Source organism: Lepidochelys olivacea, assembly GCF_965140295.1.
Source record: "Lepidochelys olivacea isolate rLepOli2 genome assembly, chromosome: 28".
Lineage (NCBI taxonomy): Eukaryota > Metazoa > Chordata > Testudines > Cheloniidae > Lepidochelys > Lepidochelys olivacea.
Window position 1 is genome coordinate 2,163,345 of NC_140438.1, and position 15,602 is coordinate 2,178,946.

Consider the following 15,602-nt stretch of genomic DNA (forward strand, 5'->3'; position numbering starts at 1 on the left):
AACTCCCCTCCGCTCTAACCACTAGCCCCCCTTCCCCTCCCAGAGCTGGGGAGAGAACCCAGGAGTCCTGGCTCCCAACTCCCCTCCGCTCTAACCACTAGGCCCCCTTCCCCTCCCAGAGCTGGGGAGAGAACCCAGGAGTCCTGGCTCCCAACTCCCCTCTGCTCCAACCACTAGCCCCCCTTCCCCTCCCAGAGCCGGGGAGAGAACCCAGGAGTCCTGGCTCCCAACTCCCCTCCGCTCTAACCACTAGCCCCCCTTCCCCTCCCAGAGCTGGGGAGAGAACCCAGGAGTCCTGGCTCCCAACTCCCCTCCGCTCTAACCACTAGCCCCCCTTCCCCTCCCAGAGCCGGGGAGAGAACCCAGGAGTCCTGGCTCCCAGCCCCCCACTCTAGCTCCTAGATCCCACTCCCAGGGGAGTGGGATCTAGGAGCTAGAGTGGGGGGCTGGGAGCCAGGACTCCTGGGTTCTCTCCCTGGCTTTGAGTGGGATCTCGCGGGGACCTTTACAGAACCAGCTTTACTCTCTTCCCCCCACCGTGGGGAGTGGTCCCCTCACTGCCCCCCCCTTTCAACGCTCTTCTTTATGGCCCTGGGAGGGTTAACGGGCCTTGGCCCAGCTGGGGGCTCCCCCCGCCCCGCCCCCGACCTTTCGGCTGTTGACGATTAAACATGATGAGTTTTTTCTTAATTTCTCCCAGCAGGGGGGTTCGGGGGGGGCAGGGTGATGAACTCACAGTCCGTCCGTCCCCCCTCCCCACAGTCTGCCTGCAGCTAAACAGGATAGGAATCTGCGCACTGACATGAGTGGGGGGTCTTGGCCGAAGTGTCTGCCCCCCCCCGGGACCCCCTAAACCTAACTCAGGGGGCAGGGGCTGGACAGAAGGGAGGGGCCACTCCCAGCAAGGGACCCTTCAATTTACCCCATTCTCTGCAGACAGACCCCCCCTGCCACGATGTTGAGTTAGAGTGGGGGGGCCCAGGGAACCAGGACTCCTGGGTTCTCTCCCGGCTCCGGGAGGGGAGTGGGGTCGGGGGGGTTAGAGCAGGAGGGGCTGGGAGCCCGGACTCCTGGGTTCTCTCCCCGGCTCTGGGAGGGGAGTGGGGTAGGGGCCCCAATCAATAGGCTGGAGAGGGGGCCCTCCCCGGTGCTGGAGAAAGGAAAGATACGCAGAGGAGAGAGATGAAAGGCCCCCCCCTTCACCCAGCAATGATGGATCAGAGCTGGCGCCTGTGACCTGCTCACACTGTGCCCCCCCCCCGCCCCCCCCCGCCACTGCTAATGAGTCTCCCAGCCACCATCCCTGCAGGGACTGAGTCACACCAGTGACAATGTGTGTGTGTGGGGGGGGGGCTGGGAGCCAGGACTCCTGGGTTCTCTCCCTGGCTCTGGGAGGGGAGTGGGGGCTGGTGATTAGAGCATGGGGGGGACTGGGAGCTAGGACTCCTGGGTTCTCTCCCCGGCTCTGGGAGGGGAGTGGGGGCTGGTGATTAGAGCAGGGGGGGGACTGGGAGCCAGGACTCCTGGGTTCTCTCCCTGGCTCTGGGAGGGGAGTGGGGGCTGGTGATTAGAGCAGGGGGGGGACTGGGAGCTAGGACTCCTGGGTTCTCTCCCTGGCTCTGGGAGGGGAGTGGGGGCTGGTGATTAGAGCAGGGGGGGGACTGGGAGCTAGGACTCCTGGGTTCTCTCCCCGGCTCTGGGAGGGGAGTGGGGGCTAGTGGCTAGTTTCAGATTCCCCATCACTCACAGGGGGAGCTGACAGCACTCCTGGGAGTGACTGTTGTGTCCCCCCCGTCCCCCCGCGTTCACACACCGTCCAGGGTCCGCGAGGTGGTGAGAGACGACGCCTTCGTCCCAGCCCCAGTCTGGCGCATGTTTATTGGGGTCGCAAGCCGCGTTGTCCGGCCCCACCGGCCTGGTGAGGAGTGGAGCCTGTATGGACCCAGAGCTTCGACTCACGGGGGGTGGGGGGAACATGGAGGGCACTGGGGAGGGATGGGGGAGATGAAGGGGGGGAAGGATGGAAGGAGGGCTGTGGGGGATGGAGGGATGGCTGGAGGGATGGAGGGCTGTGTGGGATGGAAGGAGGGATGGATGGATGGAGGGCTGTGTGGGATGGAAGGAGGGATGGATGGATGGAGGGCTGTGTGGATGGAAGGAGGGATGGAGGGCTATGGGGGATGGATGGATGGAGGGCTGTGTGGATGGAAGGAGGGCTGGATGGATGGAGGGCTGTGTGGGATGGAAGGAGGGATGGAGGGATGGAGGGCTGTGTGGGATGGAAGGAGGGATGGAGGGCTATGGGGGATGGAAGGAGGGATGGAGGGATGGAGGGCTATGGGGGATGGAAGGAGGGATGGATGGATGGAGGGCTGTGTGGATGGAAGGAGGGATGGAGGGCTATGGGGGATGGAAGGAGGGCTGGATGGATGGAGGGCTGTGTGGGATGGAAGGAGGGATGGAGGGCTATGGGGGATGGAAGGAGGGATGGATGGATGGAGGGGTGTGTGGGATGGAAGGAGGGCTGGAGGGCTATGGGGGATGGAAGGAGGGATGGATGGATGGAGGGCTGTGTGGGATGGAAGGAGGGATGGAGGGATGGAGGGCTATGGGGGATGGAAGGAGGGCTGGATGGATGGAGGGCTGTGTGGGATGGAAGGAGGGATGGAGGGCTATGGGGGATGGAAGGAGGGATAGAGGGCTGTGTGGGATGGAAGGAGGGATGGAGGGCTGTGTGGATGGAAGGAGGGATGGATGGATGGAGGGCTGTGTGGATGGAAGGAGGGATGGAGGGATGGAGGGCTATGGGGGATGGAAGGAGGGATGGAGGGCTATGGGGGATGGAAGGAGGGATGGAGGGCTGTGTGGGATGGAAGGAGGGATGGAGGGCTATGGGGGATGGAAGGAGGGATGGAGGGCTGTGTGGGATGGAAGGAGGGATGGAGGGCTATGGGGGATGGAAGGAGGGATGGAGGGCTGTGTGGGATGGAAGGAGGGATGGAGGGCTATGGGGGATGGAAGGAGGGCTGGATGGATGGAGGGCTGTGTGGATGGAAGGAGGGATGGAGGGCTATGTGGGATGGAAGGAGGGATGGAGGGCTGTGTGGGATGGAAGGAGGGCTGGATGGATGGAGGGCTGTGTGGGATGGAAGGAGGGAGGGAGGGCTATGGGGGATGGAAGGAGGGCTGGATGGATGGAGGGCTGTGTGGGATGGAAGGAGGGATGGAGGGCTATGGGGGATGGAAGGAGGGATGGAGGGCTATGGGGGATGGAAGGAGGGATGGATGGATGGAGGGCTGTGTGGGATGGAAGGAGGGATGGAGGGCTGTGTGGGATGGAAGGAGGGATGGAGGGCTATGGGGGATGGAGGGAGGGCTGGATGGATGGAGGGCTATGGGGGATGGAAGGAGGGATGGAGGGCTGTGTGGGATGGAAGGAGGGATGGAGGGCTATGGGGGATGGAAGGAGGGATGGATGGATGGAGGGGTGTGTGGGATGGAAGGAGGGCTGGAGGGCTATGGGGGATGGAAGGAGGGATGGATGGATGGAGGGCTGTGTGGGATGGAAGGAGGGATGGAGGGATGGAGGGCTATGGGGGATGGAAGGAGGGCTGGATGGATGGAGGGCTGTGTGGGATGGAAGGAGGGATGGAGGGCTATGGGGGATGGAAGGAGGGATAGAGGGCTGTGTGGGATGGAAGGAGGGATGGAGGGCTGTGTGGATGGAAGGAGGGATGGATGGATGGAGGGCTGTGTGGATGGAAGGAGGGATGGAGGGATGGAGGGCTATGGGGGATGGAAGGAGGGATGGAGGGCTATGGGGGATGGAAGGAGGGATGGAGGGATGGAGGGCTGTGTGGGATGGAAGGAGGGATGGAGGGCTATGGGGGATGGAAGGAGGGCTGGATGGATGGAGGGCTGTGTGGATGGAAGGAGGGATGGAGGGCTATGTGGGATGGAAGGAGGGATGGAGGGCTGTGTGGGATGGAAGGAGGGCTGGATGGATGGAGGGCTGTGTGGGATGGAAGGAGGGATGGAGGGCTATGGGGGATGGAAGGAGGGCTGGATGGATGGAGGGCTGTGTGGGATGGAAGGAGGGATGGAGGGCTATGGGGGATGGAAGGAGGGATGGAGGGCTATGGGGGATGGAAGGAGGGATGGATGGATGGAGGGCTGTGTGGGATGGAAGGAGGGATGGAGGTCTATGGGGGATGGAAGGAGGGATGGATGGATGGAGGGCTGTGTGGGATGGAAGGAGGGATGGAGGGCTGTGGGGTGCAGACGCAGGACTCCATGGGGCCCGGAGGGCTCCGGCTGGTTTAGCTCCGTGGCCCCAGCCCGGCTCCCCATGGCCCCGAATCACCGTCCGTCCCCTGCCAGCCTGCGCAGGGCCTCAGCCCCCAGCTCGAAGCAGTGCCAGTCGCTCGCCTCCGTCTTGTCCTGGGCCCCGAGGTGCCGGTACCACGCCAGGGCCTGGCTGTTCCACGCCGCCACCGTGAACTTCATCTCGCTGCAGCCCCGGGCCAGCACCGCCTGCCGCGACGGGGAGGGGCGGGTCACCGCATGGGGGAGGAGACTGGGGGGGCTGGCTCTGGGTCAGAGAGAAGGCGCATCCATGCACGGACTAATCCCACCAACCTAATCCGGTCCCAGATAATCCTAATCTAGACCAGAATGTAAAGTTTCTCATGTACCAGTCCCTCCTAATCCTAATCCACATTGATCTAATCCTGATACAGAGCAGCATGGGTGATTTCTCCTAATCCAGCCCTGTCTAGTCCTAATCCAGACCTTCCTAATGCAAATCTAGATACCAATCTAACCCTAATCCTTATACAGTTTTCCCAAATCCTACACTCAACCTGTCCTAGTTGATTCTGCCCTCTAATCCTAATCCAGACTCATTGTCTCCTTACCCTAATCCAGATTCCACCATCTAATCCTAATCCTTACTTGACCTCTAACCCTAATCCAGATTCCACCCTCTCCACCTTATCCAGATTCCCCCAGATAACACTAGCCTTAATCCACTCTCCTCTTAATCCACTCTCTATCCCTTATACCAATCCAGATTAGTTTCTTACTGAGCCCTGTCATCCAAATCACGCCTACAGCTTGTGATGAAATTGGGGATATTTGGAGCGCCTCAGTTTAACAAGGTGGTGAGAGAGGGTATGTGGTTGACGGGACCTCCAGACAACAGCCTAGAGATGGGGGTTGCTAGGCCCGAGCTGGGTGCTCAATAAACCCTCCTGTTTTTCGGTGGCTGGGAGTCGCTCTGGTCTAGAGAACAGGGGGGCACCATTCCCTCTGGGAGTGGAGGCCCCGGGGGTCCAGAGCGAGGGGACTCCTTGGGGTGGCCCACAGCAAGAGACAAGGCATGCTATGGCTCGGAGAGAGAGCACCCCTGAGAGAGAGTGGAGCCCCGAGAAGGGCCGTCGCCCTGAAAGGGGTCCCCCGCAGGGACCGCACGGGGCCAAGAGTGGGCATGAGTCCATGACACGGCTATATAAATATATTCCGAACCCAGGGTTCCTTTATCTAACTAGTCATAATCCAATCAAGAAAACAAATCACATCCTAATATTAATCCAGACTGTGTTTATCTAAATGTAAACCCAATTCTAATTCAGTCCATTTTATTTAACCTGACATTACCTAGCCCAAATCCCAAACCAGACTTCTTGTTCTATCCGAAATCTACCCCTAACACCAATCCAGACTGCTTAATCTATCCATGGTCTGACTCTAATCCTAATCCAGACTCCTCAATCTATCCCCAGTCTATCACAATCCAGAGTGTTTAATCTATTCCCATTCAACCCCTAATCCCAATCCAGATGGTTTAATCTATCCCCAATCTACCCCTAATCCCAACCCTGACTGATTAATCTATCACCAATCGACCCCTAATCCCAATCCAGATTGATTAATCTATTCCCAATCAACCCATACTCCCAATTCAGACTCTTTAATCTACCCCATTCTACCCTAGTACCAATCCAGATTCCTTAATCTATCCCTAATCTACTCTCAATCCCAAACCAGAATGATTAATCTATCCCCAACCTATCCTCAATCCCAATCCAGACATATTAATCCATCCCAGCCTCCCCTAATCCAGCTTTACTGAGAGTGGCACCTTGAGGGCATGTCCCCCAGGGCCCGCTGCTGACCCAAGTGGGGGGCTGCCCCACCCCCTCTGGGATGGGGTGGGTGGGGTGAAGGAGAAGGGGGCGGGGTTTGTGCCTGATCACCTGACACTCCAGCCCAAATCCCGTGTGCCAATCCCCTCCCCTCATTGGGGTTGGCTGGGGGGAGAACCTGGGGGGTGGGGCAGAGGGAGAGGGGTAAAATCTTACCTTAGCCATTTCACTCAGCAGCTTCTTCCCGATCCCCCGGCCTAGGGAGCCAAAGCCCGGAAAAGGGGAGTTACAGCTCGTTTGGGTCCAGATGGGCACTGCCCTCCCCCCCACAATCAGCATCCATAGTCTCCTCCCCTTCTCTCCCCCGCAAAACCGTGGTGAATGAGAGGGGAACCAGCCCTGTGAACGCCCGCGGAGTGACTCCTGATTGACTCTGGATTGAGTGAGAGGGAAACTGGACCTGTGAATGACAGTGGAGTGACTCCAGATTGACAGCGTTAGTTCACATTAAGAGGACACAGCTATCATAGAAGATCTGGGTTGGAAGAGACCTCAGCAGGTGTCTAGTCCAACCCCCTGCTCAAAGCAGGACGAATCCCAACTAAATCATCCCAGCCAGGGCTTTGTCAAGCCTGACCTTAAAAACCTCTAAGGAAGGAGATTCCACCACCTCCCTAGCGAACCCATTCCAGTGTTTCACCATCCTCCTCGTGAAATAGTGTTTCCTAATATCCAACCTAGACCTCCCCCACTGCAACGTGAGACCATTACTCCTCGTTCTGTCATCTGCTACCATTGAGAACAGTCTAGAGCCATCCTCTTTGGAACCCCCTTTCAGGTAGTTGAAAGCAGCTATCAAATCCCCCCTCATTCTTCTCTTCTGCAGACTAAACAATCCCAGCTCCCTCAGCCTCTCCTCATAACTCATGTGTTCCAGACCCCTCATCATTTTTGTTGCCCTTCGCTGGACTCTCTCCAATTTATCCACATCCTTCTTGTAGTGTGGGGCCCAAAACTGGACACAGTACTCCAGATGAGGCCTCACCAATGTCGAATAGAGGGGAACGATCACGTCCCTCGATCTGCTCGCTATGCCCCTACTTATACATCCCAAAATGCCATTGGCCTTCTTGGCAACAAGGGCACACTGCTGACTCATATCCAGCTTCTCGTCCACTGTCACCCCTAGGTCCTTTTCCGCAGAACTGCTGCCGAGCCATTCGGTCCCTAGTCTGTAGCTGTGCATTGGGTTCTCCCGTCCTAAGTGCAGGACCCTGCACTTATCCTTATTGAACCTCATCCGATTTCTTTTGGCCCAATCCTCCAATTTGTCTAGGTCCTTCTGTATCCTATCCCTGCCCTCCAGCGTATCTACCACTCCTCCCAGTTTAGTGTCCTCTGCAAACTCGCTGAGAGTGCAATCCACACCATCCTCCAGATCATTTATGAAGATATTGAACAAAACCGGCCCCAGGACCGACCCTTGGGGCACTCCACTTGATACCGGCTGCCAACATGACATGGAGCCGTTGATCACTCCCCGTTGAGCCCGATGATCTAGCCAGCTTTCTACCCACCTTATAGTGCATTCATCCAGCCCAGACTTCTTTAACTGGGAGACGTCATATTTCCCCACCCCACCCCCCGCCCCCGCTTTGTTTTCCACATCCCTGTTGCCTGGCTTCTTAATCATTGACAGACTTGGCGGTGCAGATTATCGCCATGATCTGAACAGACAGGGTGGAGCCTTCTGGGGCCATCATCCTGAGCGGGTGGCCTTGACCCTTGGCTGAGCAATCCTGGCTTCTGGAACAAACAGTTACAAAACTCACCAGCTGAAATTCTTCCTTCTCTCTTGACTGCAAAGTTGATTCCTGCTGTTCACTCCACTCCAGAGTCAATCAGGAGTCACTCTGGAGTCAATCAGGAGTCATTCCACTGGAGTCACACTGGGGCTGATTTTGCCTCTCACTCCCCCTGCTCCCCATCCTCTCCCCCGCCATGGCTCATTCCCCAAAGGACGCAGCACGGCACCCTACCTCTGAATTCAGAGACCACATATAGATTCTCCAAGTAGACAATACGGCCTGTGTTCACACTGTAGCCAAAGAAGAATAAGACGTAGCCAATTAGGCGACCTGGGGGAGAGAGAGGGATCAAACAGGGGCCAGCCACTGTGGGGTAGGGATGGACTTGGGGGAGGCGGGCACCACACAGGACCTGGGGTCCAGGTCCGGATCCAGCGAGAGGCGGGGTTGGATCTGGTTTAAGATGGGGATAAAGCCACAGAGTCAGAACTACTCTGGGTTCACACTAGCTCAGGATCCAGATCGCTGGCTCCAATGGAGTGACTCTTGATTGACCCCGGGGTGAATGAGATGGGAATTGGCCCCATTGACTCCACTGGAGTGACTCCTGATTGACACCGGAGTGAGCTAGAGGGGAAGCAGTCCTGTGCACTCCAGTAGAGTGACTCCTGATTGACACCGGAGCGAGGATTATGAATTTACGTACCTTGCTTGTCTTCTTGCTCCGGGGCCAGTTCTGCTACGAGACATTGGTAGAAGGGGTCCCCTCCAAACCCGTCAGCCCTCAACACTACAGGGAGAAATGGAGCAGACAGACAACAGGTGTGGGGAGGAGTTTGGGGGGGTGGTGGGAAGGATGGGGAGGGTCAGAGGGGTTGGGGAAAACTGGGTGTTTGGGGGAAGTTTGGGGGGAAGGTCAGGAGGGGACTAGAGGGGTGAATTTGGGGGAGGTTTCCAGGGAAGGTTGGGAGGTCAAAGTGAGTGGGGGGGATCAGGCTGAGTTTGGGGGTGTCCCCTCCTCACACGCAGCCCCCCATTGTCTGGCTCACCCTGGGAGTTGATTGTCACCTCGTCCAGCAGGTTATGATATTCCGCAATCTCCTGGGGGGAACAAACAGAGTCAGAGACCCCGGGAACGAGCAAGACTCAGGGTAGGTGGGGGAAACCCCAACACTGTGGGGCTAGATAGATGGACTGTGGGGTGTTGTCTGGGGACGGAGAGATAAGATTAGCCATGTAGGAACGGACAGATGCGGCAAGGCATTGATGCATTAACAGAGCACGGACTGTTCTCCGCCTCTGTGGAAACTGAGGCACAGAACATTTCCGGGGGGGGGGGCAAACTCACTCAGGAAGGGAACCCCGGCTTCCTGATGCCCCCAGCAGCCCCCAGCCGGCCCCCGCCCCTGCCCCACGGCAGCTCACGCGGATCATGCCCATGACGTGGTCGCAGTCGGTGCTCTGGGCCGGGCGGACGACGCACTCCCTGGCCACCCGGGGCCGGCGGGCGATGGGGCTGGGTGTGGCCTTCCAGCCTGCCACCTGCGATCTATATAGCGCAGGGATTTACAGCCGTCCACGCCCTTCCCCCCCGCCCGCTCCCCAGCTGGGCGGGATCTGGCTGCCGAGCTGGATCTGGGCGGTGTGGGGGGGATTCCCAAGTCTGGGCAGCCGGCGGCTCGGATCAAACCACACGCTGGAGGATGGGAAGACAAGCGAGCTGGGCACCGTGCCAGGGGTGAAAGATCCCGTGTGAACCCCTTATTTCCGCCCCCCGCCGCCGGGTCCTGATAAGCCACTGGTAGCTGGGGTGGTAACGAGGGAACACCCCCCCACACCCCACCGGGGAATCAGAGCTCTGAGAGCTACCTCCGGCCTGTGGATAATTCCCACTGGGGTGGGGGAGTCCCAGCCACGCCCTGTTCTAACCACCAGCCCTCACTCCCCTCCCAGAGCCAGGGAGAGAACCCAGGAGTCCTGGCTCCCAGCCCCCCCCACACACACACCATTGTCGCTCTGGGTGGGTAGTGGAGGCTGGTGGGTTAGAGCGGGGGGGGCTGGGAGCCAGGACTCCTGGGTTCTCTCCCCAGTTTTGAGTGGGGTTTCGCAGGGCCCTTTATGGAACCAGCTTTGCTCTCTCCCCCCTGTGACGAAGTGGGAATGTTCTTAATGGTTTCTCTGAAGACTGGGTGGGTGCCTCAGTTTCCCCTAGGCAGTTCTTAAGTATCTAGGTGGCGGGATAAGGGTGTATGATCGTCACAGAGCCCTAGAGGGCAGGTGTGTGCAGGGGTCTGCACAGAGAACGGCCGACACCCTGTCTCCTGGCAAGTGATGGCCCGGGCCCCCTCCTCTGCAAAGGTGCCAACTGAAGGGGTTGGAGAACAAAGGGATCAGGTGGCCTCCTGGCCGGGGGAGACGGCGGGAGAGAGCTGGGGTGGAGAGCGGGCTGGGGAAACGGAGGGAGGGCCAGATGGGGCTCTGGCCTCCCTGCCCCCCGAAGATGGACCTGACTGAGGGGTCCCGTTCTCTGCACCTACAAGCTCTGTTTTAGACCATGTCCCTGTCGTCTAATAAACCTTCTGTTTTCCTGGCTGGCTGAGAGTCCCGTCTGACTGCGGAGTTGGGGGGTGTTCGGATATAGCTATTCAGGCCTGTCGGTGAAGGCCCGTACGCTAAGAATTTAGGCGTGTTCTTATCACTTGGCTAGTTAGGGGTATAAAAGGAAGAATCAAAATCACGGTCTGCTGGTGTAAGGGCCTTCTCTTACCGTGACAGTCTGAGGCCTTAAGATCTTCGGCTAAGCAACAGAGGCAGCCATAAGCTGGGAAGCGACCGGTCACCTCCTCACGTCCCGAACTAGTCACATTGAAAGAAGGTGCTATTGGGCCGTTAGGAATACACTCCTGTCCTGATAATGCCCATCGCCTCCAGAGAAAGGAAAGTGCCTCGAAGATGTAAAAGGAAACTTAAGTTTGATAGCATCCTGCCTGCCAAGAACTCCCTTGTCAATAGCTGGGATGCGAAATCCCCACTTCGGTATTGTTTTGCCATTATAGTTCCCACTTTGCCACTGTTTGTCGGCATCATCTCTGTCTGGTTCTGTGATTGTTCCTGTCTGCTGTATCATTAATTTTGCTGGGTGTAAAGTAATTAAGGCGGTAGGATATAATTGGTTTCCCACAGTATTCTTGTCAGCAAGTTAAGGAAGTCTGGGCTGGATGAATGCACTATAAGGTGGGTAGAAAGCTGGCTAGATTGTCGGGCTCAACGGGTAGTGATCAATGGCTCCGTGTCTAGTTGGCAGCCGGTGTCAAGTGGAGTGCCCCAAGGGTCGGTCCTGGGGCCGGTTTTGTTCAATATCTTCATAAATGATCTGGAGGATGGTGTGGATTGCACCCTCAGCAAATTTGCGGATGATACTAAACTGGGAGGAGTGGTAGATACGCTGGAGGGCAGGGATAGGATACAGAGGGCCCTAGACAAATTGGAGGATTGGGCCAAAAGAAATCTGATGAGGTTCAATAAGGATAAGTGCAGGGTCCTGCACTTAGGACGGAAGAACCCAATGCACAGCTACAGACTAGGGACCGAATGGCTCGGCAGCAGGTCTGCAGAAAAGGACCTAGGGGTGACAGTGGACGAGAAGCTGGATATGAGTCAGCAGTGTGCCCTTGTTGCCAAGAAGGCCAATGGCATTTTGGGGTGTATAAGTAGGGGCATAGCGAGCAGATCGAGGGACGTGATCGTTCCCCTCTATTCGACATTGGTGAGGCCTCATCTGGAGTACTGTGTCCAGTTTTGGGCCCCACACTACAAGAAGGATGTGGATAAATTGGAGAGAGTCCAGCGAAGGGCAACAAAAATGATTAGGGGTCTGGAACACATGAGTTATGAGGAGAGGCTGAGGGAGCTGGGATTGTTTAGTCTGCAGAAGAGAAGAATGAGGGGGGATTTGATAGCTGCTTTCAACTACCTGAAAGGGGGTCCCAAAGAGGATGGTTCTAGACTATTCTCAGTGGTAGAAGAGGACAAGACAAGGAGTAATGGTCTCAAGTTGCAGTGGGGGAGGTTTAGGTTGGATATTAGGAAAAACTTTTTCACTAAGAGGGTGGTGAAACACTGGAATGCGTTACCTAGGGAGGTGGTGGAATCTCCTTCCTTAGATATTTTTAAGGCCCGGCTTGACAAAGCCCTGGCTGGGATGATTTAGTTGGGGATTGGTCCTGCTTTGAGCAGGGGGTGGGACTAGATGACCTCCTGAGGTCCCTTCCGACCCTGGTATTCTATGATTCTATGGTTACATAATCACGTTACAATTCATAGAATATCAGGGTTGGAAGGGACCTCAGGAGGTCATCTAGTCCCACCCCCTGCTCAATGCAGGACCAATCCCCAATTTTTGCCCCAGATCCCTAAATGGCCCCCTCAAGGATTGAACTCACAACCCTGGGTTTAGCAGGCCAATGCTCAAACCACTGAGCTAGTTAGTTAAATTGGTTAGTTAAATTTCAGGAAAATGACTGGTTAAGGTATAGCTAAGCAGAACTCAAGTTTTACTATACAGTCTGCAGTCATTCAGGAAGTGGGGGGGGGTGGGAAATGGGGACAGGGAATGGGGAAATTGGAATCATGTTTTGCTAAGGGGGGGAATGGGAACAGGGACACAGGTGTAAGGCTCTATGGTGTCAGAGCTGGGAAGGGGGACACTAAGGGAAGGAAACTGGAATCATGCTTGCTGGAAGTTCACCCCAATAAACATCGAATTGTTTGCACCTTTGGACTTGGGGGATTGTTGCTCTCTGTTCATGCGAGAAGGACCAGGGAAGTAAGTGGGTGAAGGAATAAGCCCCCCAACAGGGGGTCAGGACCCTCTGGCTTCCCCAGGACCCTGCCCGGGCAGACTCACTGTGGGAAGCGCACGGAGGGGCAGAGGAGGCTGAATGCTCCGAGGTCAGACCCAGGAAGGGGGAAGCCAGGTGAGCTTCTTGCTCTGGAGACAGGCTGCTCCAAGAGAGGAGACTTCCCCAGGGTCCTGCCTGGCTTCGTTGGGAGCAGTTCCAGAGCATCGCCCGGGGACTCAGTGACAACTGGTGGCAGCGGTGGGATGTACTGCACCCCATGGACCGAGCATCCGGCAGTAAGCAACTGGGGAGCAGTAAAACGAAGGGGGGCTAATGAGGACCAGGCGTGCTGAAGGCTCGGAGTGGGGCGGTTTCAGGGGGCAAAGGAGCTACGTTTAACCCCTGGGAGTGTGTGGCCAGCGAGAAGGATGGTTGCAATAATGGGGTCCCCCTGGGGACTGCGATGAGCAGTCTCAGGGGCGGAGGAGTCTGCAGCTCAACCCTGGCAAAGAGGTGGTGACCTCGAGAAGGGATGGCACACTAGGGGTTCTCCCTGGGAACCATGGCACACAGGCCTATGAGTCCACAGCAACTTGGGAAGGGCGGAGTGACGGCCTGTCACCGTCTCCTGAAGAAGGACATTGTAACCCTGTGCAGAAAGGAAGGGTTGAGCGTTGGAAAGTTCACCAAAGCACAGTTCATCCTGCAGCTGGAGGAGGATGACCGCTCTAAGGGACAGATTCCTGACCCCAAATGGGGCTACAAGATCTGGGAGCAGCTGGAGCGGGAGCCAGGCATCCCCAAGACTCCTGTCCCCGACCAGACGGGGGTCTTCCCGATCGGGTTCCCCATCGGGGGATCGGAGACGGACGGGATTGGAGCTGAGTCCGAGAGAGCAAGAGGACCGTGGGAGACAGCGAGAGCCCGAGAAAGAGCTGCAGAAGCAGCAGCAGCATGAACTGGCGGTGGGGGGGTGGAGAGGCCTAGGGGACCTCCCCGGGGTGAGTGGGGATAGACCCCGGGGGGCCAGTTCCGCAGGGAACCTCGAGACTAAATTGCTGCCCCCGGTTAAGGACGGGGGGGGGGATGTGGATGCCACCCCACTGCCTTTGAGCAGGCTGGAGATTTGAACCGGGGGACCCTGCGGAAAAGCCCCGGTGTCTAGCTCCCTTGCTGGGTCCCAAGGCCATAGACTCCGTCAGCCAGATGGGTGGGGAGGTGGACAGGCTCCCACTCCTGACCCCAACCTGTATGTCTGTGTGGAGTCTCCTGGGGCCAGGCCCCTCAGACCCCCAGTGGGAGCGGAAGGGGATGGTCAATGGGGAGCCATTCCTGGGGTGGCGAGATGCTGGGACAGAGAGAACTGGTGTCAGGCCCTGGGTGGTGCAGCCTCAGAGGCTGAGGGGCTGGGTGAGCTGGGTGAGGGTCTCAGGGATGAAGCCCCTCGCCCTGCCTAGGGCCCAGATCCCTGTGCAGACCCAGGAGGGCTGGGCTGGCTGGTTGTTGGGCTTCTACAGGACATCGGCTGTGAGACCCTGTTGGGGGATGACTGTGTCTGTTTGGGACAGGATCCAGGCCCTGCTCCTGTAACGGCCGAGGGTTTGAATTTGAACCCAGGGAACCAATGAGCTGAGATGGAAATGGTCAGTGAAAATGCAGATGACCTGGCTGGCAGGGGGGAGAAGCTGAGGGAACGTGCTGGCCGCAGGCTGCAAAGCCCCTTGGGGAAGGCTGCAGGGACAGATCCCCGTGGGAGAAGGGGTTCCTGTACCGGGAAGGGGCTCCCCAAGGGGAAGCAGAACTGTGGAGGATCAGGAGGCGGCTGATGGTGCCCCAGAAGTACCCCCGCAGGCTGTCGTACCTGGCCCATGATGTCCCTCTCTCGGGACACCAGGGGATCCAGAGAACTTTGACTGGCCCGGAGTCTGTGACGCAGCCTGGCCGGACTGCGGGTCCGGCAACCCCGGCCTGAGGGTGGCGAAGTCCCGGGATAAAGGTGAAGCCCCCTTGAGACTCCTGCCCATCATAGAGGACCCTTTCCAGAAGGTGGCTGTGGACACAGTGGGGCCCCTCAGCCAGGAAATACGTCCTGATGGTGATGGATCTCGCTACCCAGAGGTGGGGGCTCTGTCCTCCACCGAGGCAGACACCATGGCAGGGGGTCCCCAGCGAGGTCCTTACAGACCAGGGGTCCACTGTCCTGTCAGCCCTGCTCCGGGGCTGGTGGGAGAAATGGGGGGTCTGGCCCAGCTGGGCCTCTGCAGATCACCCTCAGTCCAACGGGCTGGTGGAGAGAGTTTGATGATGCTGAGGATTTATCCGCAGGACGGGGACAAGGACCTGCCCCACCTTCGGTACGGGGAAGTGCCCCAGGAATCCACCAGGTTCTTCCCTTTGGAGCTGCTGGATGGGAGGAGAGTGAGGGGACCCCCAGACCTGATAAGGGATGATTGGGAGGAGAAGGGGGAAGACCCCCTGGTGGATCTCTTCCCTGAAGTGGGAGCCAATCCTCCCATCAGGTGTCCCCCGTTCAGAGTCACTGGGAAAACAGCCCAGAGCCTGGAGAGAGAGGTCAAGGTCATGCTGGCTTTCGAGGTGATCCAGCTGTTCAACAGCCCATGGGCCTCACCCGTGGGGCTGGTCCCCAAGAAAGACGGGTCGATCCGATTCTGTGGGGACTATCAGAAGCTTAATGCCCTCACCGTGTCCGATGCCTACCCCAGGCCTAGGCCCGGTGAGATTCTAGACAAGCTGGGGGGCGCGGGGGTGGAAAACTTGGCCCTGGCGTCCATTGAGGATATCTGGGT

At 57.8% G+C, this 15,602-nt stretch overlaps 1 protein-coding gene across 1 annotated transcript; it reads right to left on the minus strand.

The window, feature by feature from the left end:
* Positions 1–4,161: 4,161 nt before the first annotated feature.
* Positions 4,162–9,963, minus strand: LOC311513959 (thialysine N-epsilon-acetyltransferase-like; the record flags this gene model as incomplete). Its single annotated transcript, XM_084616175.1, has 7 exons — positions 4,162–4,533; positions 6,363–6,403; positions 8,186–8,284; positions 8,661–8,744; positions 9,004–9,055; positions 9,380–9,503; positions 9,959–9,963. 7 exons carry the CDS (start codon positions 9,961–9,963, stop codon positions 4,360–4,362), a joined length of 579 nt encoding a protein of 192 aa, XP_084472301.1. The 3' UTR covers positions 4,162–4,359.
* Positions 9,964–15,602: the final 5,639 nt, after the last annotated feature.